This window comes from Orycteropus afer, unplaced genomic scaffold, assembly GCF_000298275.1.
Source record: "Orycteropus afer afer isolate SDZICR_OR568_19922 unplaced genomic scaffold, OryAfe1.0 scaffold00014, whole genome shotgun sequence".
In the NCBI taxonomy this organism is placed as follows: domain Eukaryota; kingdom Metazoa; phylum Chordata; class Mammalia; order Tubulidentata; family Orycteropodidae; genus Orycteropus; species Orycteropus afer.
Genome location: NW_006921601.1, coordinates 806,724 through 816,394, shown reverse-complemented (window position 1 = coordinate 816,394; position 9,671 = coordinate 806,724). Strand labels below are relative to the sequence as shown.

At 36.1% G+C, this 9,671-nt stretch overlaps 1 protein-coding gene across 1 annotated transcript; it reads left to right on the top strand.

Annotated features, from left to right (window-relative positions):
• Nucleotides 1-4,256: 4,256 nt before the first annotated feature.
• LOC103208462 (olfactory receptor 52N4) lies at nt 4,257-8,769 on the top strand. The gene is made up of 2 exons (XM_007954173.2): nt 4,257-4,305; nt 7,838-8,769. Exon 2 carries the CDS (start codon nt 7,876-7,878, stop codon nt 8,767-8,769), a length of 894 nt encoding a protein of 297 aa, XP_007952364.2. The 5' UTR covers nt 4,257-4,305; nt 7,838-7,875.
• The last annotated feature ends 902 nt before the right edge of the window (nt 8,770-9,671 follow it).

The window sequence follows — 9,671 nt, the reverse complement described above, 5'->3', positions numbered from 1 at the left end:
TCAGGTTTCACATTTAAGTCTTTGATCCATTTGGAGTTTGTTTTTGTGTATGGTGTGAGGTACAGATCTTGTTTCATTTTTCTGCAATGGATCTCCAGTTTTGCCAGCACCATTTATTAAACAAACATTCTCTTCCCCATTTAATGGATTTTGGGGGTAATAAAATTTAAAGTAAAGTATTATTCTGATATAGTTTAAAAGTTACAGAAAATTGCAAAACTAATAAAACAAATGCTATAAGGTCTATTTGGGAGCTCTGGTAGCATAGAGCCTAATGCACTTAACTGCTAACCAGAAAGCTGACGGTTCAAACCCACCAGCCACTCCTCGGAAGGAAGGTTGGGCAATCTACTTCCGTAGTGATACTGCCTCGACAACCCAAGGAGGGGTTGCTATGAGTTGGGTCCGACTCGATGGCACATAACAACAACAACAACATAAGCTCTATACACAGATCCTTCAATTGTTTACATTTGCATGTATGTGTATGTATTCAATTTTTTTTTCTGAACTGTTTGAGAGTAAGTTGGAGATAATGTACCTCTTTATCCCTAAATATTTCAACACATTTTTTCTGAGAATAAAGTCATTGATTTACAAAACCACAAAACAGTAATTAATATCAGGGAAATATTTTTTGTTCTACTACAATCTAATCCACAATTCATACTCAATAATTTTTCTATATACAGAGATATAATTACCTTAATAGCAATTATTTAAAGGTTTGACATCAAATCCATGGTAAAACATTGTGTATTGTTGTCATGTCTCTTTATTGTACTTTAATATTTTATTTCCTCACTTTCCATTGACTATTTCTTTTTAAGATTATATACTAGTTATTTTGCAAAATATTCCTCAGTCTGAGTTTCTACAGAACTAGTGTTGTGGTCATGGACGTGTGACTCTCACATATCCCTTCATGGGAGCCTGATGTGAGTATCACAGGTGACTGACAGACTCTGGTTGCTGCATCTTTGGGTGTGCTATGACATTCACACCAAGGCTACACTTTCTTCACCCGATCCCTTGCAGTGCCTGAGCACAGCAAGGGAGCTGTACTTTGGCTATTCCCGAAAGAAGTAGGACTCTTTTAATGGGCAACCTTTGCCTAGGGACTCTCCAATGGCGAATCTGAGACTTTCTTGGAGGTACATTGAGGGCTGATGTATCCCTGTGCAATTCTTCTTCCTTTCTATCATTTCCAAGGTGTTAGAACTGCACTGTGGTCTAAAGGATCTCCCCTTCTCTTCTGCTTCCTTACTGTATACTTCTCAAATGTTTCCCCCAGTAAATCTGTTGAATGTCTAATCCCATCTTGCTATCTATTTCTTGGAAGACTAGAAACAACACAGATGGTAATGGGTGTGGAATGGTCTAAGAAAACAGCTGGAAAGAGAAGGTTTAAGACTGATCACTCATATCAAAACTGTCAAGAAGAACCCTATATTGAGTGGAATGTGAGGGTGCAGTTAGACACTAGATTGGGTTTCAGTCCGGTTGTTAAAGATTTCACCAATGGTGATGTGGGACAATGCCCCTGTGGAGGAACATAACCTACGTAGTGTGATGATTTCAGTCATATGAAAGATATAGGGAAACAATGACTGGAAGGATAGTGGAGTTGTCTGGTTTTTGCTATGTTGTATTGACACCATGGATATTGATTGAAGTCAGTTAACAAATAACAAAAACTAAAGTATGATAGCTAGCAAAAGATCATTATATCCTGTAGTAAAAACAACACATGAATAAAAGAATAAATAAATAATATGTAAATGAAAGAAACTTTCTCTACTTAAAAGTTTTCAACCTATTTCCACAGGATAGTGGGAAAGAAAAAGAATTACAATAAATATTAAAATCATACTTTAAATTAAAAACACCCCCCATGTACACATGCTAATCTAGAAATACCCACATGCAGTTACACACATATGAAATTATGTTTTTGTGTTATCATCTTGGCATTAAATGTGGAAAGTCCTCATTCTTTTCCTCCTTCCATAGAGATTAGCTTGATTCCCACACTAGCAGCTGTGTCTCTGATGCTCTGAAAAGTTCCCTTGGGATGTATAACAACCATTTTCCTTTAAAGACTCAAGTCAATAGCACATAGATCAATGAATTTAGAGCTTCAGAGTTGCACCTGTGCATTGATCCTAAGATTGTGACTTCTTTCAACCAAGGCCCTGGACACTGGACCATATCACATTCATCCTAATGCTTTGCCACCCAGAAACTAAGGTATTAAAGGACATACAAAAGAGTCTAGTGACTAGATTTATTTACTTATGGGAATTAAGATAAAGTGGTGAGAGACTTAGAATATATATATGGATTGCCTATGATATTCTCAGAAATCCAAGTTTGATACTATCCACCAAGTTTGAAGACAGAGTGTTGTGTGAAGTTGGGTGTCTGTGAAAATTGTTTATTTCCCTAGCTTGCAGATTACAATTTAGTGTAATTTATCATGATGATTGGGAATATTTGTTATTTCTCTAATCAAATAGGAATACTTAATTCAATAGTGTTAGAAGCCAGATGTGAATCACCTTCATGACAAGTGAAAATGGGTGCCAGCTAGAGAATAATTCTTCATCATGAGACCAATCAGTTACTCTTGATGATTACATGCCCTCCCTTTACTTCTCAAAATGAGGGTCTAATTTTTATTGGTCCATTTCTAGAAAGACTCAATTTTCATTGTATGTCTCCCATCTTGAGTGCAACACCTACAAGGAGCAAACAATTTTCACATGAGAAGAAGAACATGATTCTAAAGGATTGATGATGATCTGGGGAAAGACAAATTTATGGGTTAAAAATGAGGATAGATAAAAGATGATATCAAAGCTATCTTTTATAAACAGTTAAAGTCATGTTTCAATATTAGTTTTCCAGAAATCCCACCCCTACCCTAGTATAACATAAATCAAATTCTCTTGCAAGAAAAATCAAATCATAATGTACTGAAATAAATTTAAATATATTTTGATAAAGTAAATCACTTACATTTGTAGTTAACATTTTGATGTGTAACTTGGATCTTTGAGTTCCTTGCAAATGTATTGAAGGTTTGACTTAAATGGTATAATAATGAAATGACTGTCAGTGGTAAAAGCTATAATTAGAAAAGAAACTATGCATATATAAATAGGATGTTTATCTAGTATTTTAAAGATATATCATTCAGAATACCACACATTTAATACCAGAAAAATATTTCTTCCTTTTCAATTTAAGGATATCTATGTCCACGGATAGGAGCTCTAGTAGCCCAGTGGTTAAGCGCTCAGCTGCTAACCAAAAGGTTGGCAGTTCAAACCCACCAGCCACTCCATGTGAAAAGATGAGGCAGTCTTCTTCTGTAAGATTTACAGCACTGGCAACCCTATAGGGGAGTTTTAGTCTGTCCTATAGGATCACTATGAGTTGGAATCAATTCAGTGGCAATAGATTTTTGATTGTGCTTCCCTTAATTTGATTACCTGATTTTGATACACAGATGCATGGTGAAATGTAATAGAAATATGGAGATATACCCAAGCTAGTCATTCTTTCTCTGCAGAAACAAGACACTAGACTAATATGGTTCATGCTTGTCTCCAAGAGAAGGTGTAAACCTGCACTTGGTACTGTGATTGACAATGTATAGACCAAAACAGACAATCGAAACATCTGAGTTATGAGAAACAGTTCAATGTATTAAAAGAAGAAATAATTTAAAGAGAACAGTGATCCTATTTGACTCGATTTTATTAAATTGTCAAAAATCACTGAAAGAAATATAAATATGTCAGTATTGACTAGTCAGCAATGGGTCTGATGTGTTAACTATAATTGTGTGTGATAAACATATATATCTCTAAATTCATGTTTCTGTAAAGACATATGTAAAAGCAACCCAAAAATGTAATGTTCACTGCACACATAAATTATGAATTTAGCAAGTCTGAAAGACAGAAACTTTATGGTAGTTTAGATCTTCAAGAAAAAAATATTTTTCATACTTTTATCCAACATGAAAATTAATACACTTCTTGAAATTCTAAAGCTAAAATATTACTTTATGAACAAATCCCTTCCCTTTAATAGAAAATTGAATGTCAGCTATCAGCTGCTAGGTGATTTCAATGTTTAAAGTCCTCATTTTAAAACCTCCACTCTGTAGTAACTAAGTGAGAAAGTGAATTTCAATGTTTTTCATGATTTGGGTTGCTTTTCATGACTTGAGAAACCATATCAAACTTGGAAATTGGACAGTTTGTTGGTTCAGCTCTAATTGCACACCACCAAGTCCTACATTTTCCCAAAAGAGATCTTGACCTAAACATCTTGGCTTTGAATTCTCTTTGTCTGGAGTTAATATATGTACATTGCAGTATTTTGATACTCTTTATGTTTGCCTAATTATTTTTATGCACATACACTTTTTTAACCCCATTTATAGATTTTATTCTAATGTACTCTTTTGTACTATATATGATTCTTAAAAATTAATTAACACTATGCCTAATTTAATGAGTAGTTTAAATAATTGATCTTTATCAACAAAAATCAATATATTTATTCTGTCTGTCATCTTAATTTTTCCCTACTTTATTTGTATTATCTTTGTTTGTATATTTTTAATGGTTTTTTAAGTTATTTTTCCTATCAGTCTTGAAGATAGTCTGCATTTTTCTTTTAGTTATTTCTTCAATGCCTTCCAAGGAATAACACTTAAATTTCAATTTAATAATTCTGAAAGTCATGTACAAAGTTCGATTCATTCATCCATTTACTCAAAAAGATTTATTATCTTTTATGTAGCAGGTGTTTTGCTAGAGACATTGGAAGTATAAATATGACTATAAACTGCCCTTAAAATCAATGACTTCATTGAATTGTGGAGGATTCACATATACAAATTTTTATAGTACCACGAGGTAAATATAATAAAAGAGATTAATTCTTTCAGCAAATAGATTATTTACCTATAAACCTAGCTCTTTGTGGTTACCATATTTTAAGAGGATTTAGGGTTTACTAGGTCAGCCACTCCTCGGAAGGAAGGTTGGGCAATCCTACTTCCGTAGTGATACTGCCTCGGAAACCCAAGGAAGGGTCGCTATGAGTCGGGGCCGACTCGACGGCATATAACAACAACAACAACAACAACAGGTCAGCTCCACTGGTGCTTGTGTGGTACCCTATGTAACTCTAAGATTTGTATTTACCCATTTCTAGTATGATGGAAATTTAGGTATTTTCCTGTTTTAGACTGCTGAAAATAGTCTAAACGCTTCGATAATCATTCTAATCTATGCTTTCTGGTGAATGTACAAATATATATTTTTTGGGAATGAAAATGTTGGTATGAATATGTTTATTGACACAAGATATGACAAAAATGGTTGTTTCTGTTTACACTCCCACCAGCAGTGTATAAAAACTCTAGTTGTTCTACATCCTCTATGTCTTTAATAGTTTTGGTCTTTTTCATTTTAACTATCATGTTTGGTATGTAGTTTTGTGTTGTGAGAAAATCAATTTGCATTTATTTCCCTGATAAGTACAAAGTCAGTATCTATTTATGCTTATTGGCATTTTTATTCCTCTTTTGTGGAGCATGTTTTTAAACCCTTTACTCTTATTATATTCTTACTGATGTTCGATGAGTGATTTATATACACTGGGTATATTTTTGTTGGGGATATGCATTATGAATATTTATTTTCTATTCTGTGGCTTAGAGCCTTTGAGTAGAACAAATTGTGAATATCTTTGACTGCTAACCTAAATCTGAAAGGATCAAGTCCACCCAGGGTTGTCCCAAAAGAAAGACCATTGGGAAATCAGCCAATGAAAACCCTATCATAGTTCTACTCAGATACACATGGGGTTGCCGTGAGTTGGAATTGACTCCACAGCAACAGGTCACTCTGGTTTATTTTTCATTCTTTTTACAGTGTATTTTTGCTAAAAATTTTAATTTAATTCTATCTATGTTTTCTTTAGGAGCTCTGGTGGCATAGTGCCTAAGGCACTTGACTGCTAACCAGGAGGCTGGCGGTTCAAACCCACCAGCCACTCCTCGGAAGGAAGGTTGGGCAATCCTACTTCCGTAGTGATACTGCCTTGGAAACCCAAGGAGGGGTCGCTATGAGTCAGGGCCGACTCGAGGGCACATAACAACAACAATGTTTTCTTTATAGTTAGTACTTTTTGTGTGCTTTTTGAAATCATTGTCTACTCCAAATATCAGAGTATGTATGTTTTGCCTTTCACTTTTAGACTGCAATATTTTTCTGGAATTTCTTTTGTATATGATGTGACTTAGAGGTCAGGATGTTCCCCCACATGAACATCTAATTGACCCAGCAATAATTATCAAAATTTTTATCAATAATTTCAGTGTTTCTCTATAATCTGCAGTATTTCCTTTCTCACAAATTAGGCATGTGATCATATGTTTCAGAACTTGGTTTCTGGACTCTGTACTATTCTCTATTTTACCCATAATTTGAGTTGTAAGGAAATGACACAATTTTTAACTTAGAGATTTCTTAGAGCCATTGAGAAGTCAAAAAGTCTGGAAGAGTTTAAATGAGTTGACAAAATTAGTTGTAGAAATCAGATGTTCTGCCTAACAAATTGGTGGCATTTCTACCATCACTTGACAATGTTTCTGTGGAAAATATGATACATCATTTTCTATTTTTAGTAATTATTAGAGAAGGTAGTAAATGAAAGCCAATTGGAATGTTTGTGAAATCCGGCCATAAAGAGTTCCATTCATTCTAGTAAGTAAAAAGCTTACATACTTTTTTTGTTGGCTTGGAGCCTGCCAGCTAAATGATATTCTAGTGTTATGAACCTTTGCCATGGAGTCAATTCTGCCTCAGGGCAACCTCATAAGTTACAGAGTAGAACTGTGCTCTCCAGGGTTTTCTTGGTAACAATCCTTACAGAAGCAGTTGACTAGGCTTTTTTTCCTATGGTGCTGCTGAGTGAGTTCAATACATCAACTGAAGCACAACTTTTTCTGCCACTCAGGGGCTTAACTTGCAATCAGCTTCAATTCCTGTCTCCTACTGATTCTCATTTTACTTACCAGATGGGCAGTGAGACTACATATCACGAAGTTCATTTGTTTTTCTTTTCTTCTTCCACCCTTACTCCATGGAAGGAAGGCTCTGACTTCCACACTGTTTGATATGTTTTCCAAACATCATAGAACTAATACATAACCCTCAGTATACTTGTGATATTTTTATTATTTACTTTCCAATCAAAGCTAAGAGCTTATTCCAAGGAGAAATTTAAAGCAATCTGACAAATGCATATATACCAACATGGAACAAGGGCAAAGATGGCACATCTTTAAAAGTGAGATAACTGAATCAAGATCCTTACACTGGATTTTGAGATTCACAGGTCTATGAAAAAATAAATGATATTTCTAAAATGTTTACAACAAAGCCTGGATACAGTAAGCAAAAATAAATATCAGTTGTTAATTATTAATAAGAATAAAAACACCATCATCATTTCTATTGGGTCTGTCATGAGAACTGGGACATAGCATGTGATCAATAAAAATGTCTTGAATGATTGATGAATTAATAATACCACATAAGCATAAAACTTATTTGATGCCACTCAAAATACTTGTTTGATCATTAAAGTATATTATGGAATTAAAAACAGGAAGTGGGTAGAGACAATGATTATACCTATATTTTATCTTCTTTTCTTATTCTAGGAAAACACATACATTTTAAGCTATTTAATGATCATAAAAGTCTAATCATGTTAATATTGAACCAAACTGACTTCACACCAGCCTTATTCATTCTGAATGGAGTCCCAGGACTGGAGGACATGCACATCTGGATTTCCTTCCCATTCTGCTCTATGTATGTTGTGGCTATGGTAGGCAATTGTGGACTCCTCTATCTTATCCGTTATGAAGATTCCTTACACAGACCTATGTACTACTTCTTGGCAATGCTTTCCCTAACAGACCTTGTCATCTGCTCTAGTACAATCCCTAAGGTCCTCATCATTTTCTGGTTCCATCTCAAGGAAATTGGCTTTGATGAATGCCTGGTCCAGATGTTCTTTGTCCACACCTTCACAGGGATGGAGTCTGGGGTGCTCATGCTTATGGCCCTAGACCGCTATGTGGCCATTTGCTACCCCCTGCGTTACTCAACAATCCTCACTAATCCTGTAATTGCAAAGGTTGGGCTTGCCACCTTTCTGAGAGGTGTTATATTTGTCATTCCCTTTACTTTCCTCATCAAGCGACTACCCTATTGCAAAGGCAACGTAATTCCTCATACCTACTGTGACCACATGTCTGTGGCCAAATTATCCTGTGGAAATGTCAAGATCAATGCCATCTATGGTCTGATGGTTGCTCTCCTGATTGGGGGTTTTGACATCTTGTGCATCACAATCTCCTATACCATGATCCTCCGGGCAGTGGTCAGCCTCTCATCGGCAGATGCTCGACAGAAGGCCTTTAGCACCTGCACTGCCCACATCTGTGCCATTGTTTTCTCCTACAGTCCAGCTTTCTTCTCTTTCTTTTCCCACCGTTTTGGGGGCCACACAATTCCCCCATCTTGCCACATTATTGTGGCCAATATTTATCTGCTTCTGCCACCCACTATGAACCCTGTTGTCTATGGGGTGAAAACCAAGCAGATACGAGACAGTGTTCTACAGATTCTTTCAGGGATTAAGGACACCAAGTCCCACAGCATATGAGTGCATATTTTCAAGGCATAGGAAGAAGAATAAAAAGAGGAGGAAGGATTACTCTTGTCTGTTTAGGCAGGAGTTGAAAAATCATTTCTGGTACTACTCTTGGCCATGGCAAGAGAATGTGTTGAATAGAACATTCCCAATAAGTTTCTTGAGAATGTTAACACTACTGAAATGCCCAGTACACTATGAATTTGTCACCTTCTTGTCCCAGTGAAGAACTGTTATCATTAACCAAAGTTTCCTTGAAAACAACATAAAGGGTCAATTTTCCATTCAAAAAATGAATAAAGTTGATGAAGATGATCTAGGGTCTGATTATTATGTTCTATACTTTTTTAGGAGCTCTGGTAGCATAGTGGTTAATGACACTTGACTGCTAACCAGAAGGCTGGCAGTTAAAACCCACCAGCCACTCCTTGGAAGGAAGATGGGACAATCTACTTCCGTAGTGATACTGCCTCGGAAACCCAAGGAGGGGGTGCTATGAGTCAGGTCTGACTCAACGTCACATAACAACAACAACAACAAGACTTTTTTTTAAAGTAATGATTGTAATTTGCACATTGATCATAAGTTGTTACTTTCCTTTACAAAATATATATTATAAGGCCAGGACCTCAGACAGGTAAGAGGACATGTGGCAGCCCAGGCTATCTGGGGCAGCTTTATTTAAGGTTTGGCCTCCAGGCAGATAAGGGCAGGTGGGAAAATGAGCAGAGCAGTTGGAAAACTAAAGGAATTGAACTTGTCTGTCAGTTTGCCATCCTGTGGTGGCTTACATGTTGCTATGAGGCTGGAAACTGTGCCATCGGTGTTGCAAAATGCCAGCAGGGTTATCCCTGGTGGGAAGGTGTCAGCGGAGCTTCAGACTCAGACAAACTCAGAAGAAAGAAGAGGCTATT

Coding starts and splice junctions, on each gene's coding strand:
- LOC103208462 (XM_007954173.2), top strand. CDS start 7,876: ATGCACATCTGGATTTCCTTCCCATTCTGCTCTATGTATGTTGTGGCT.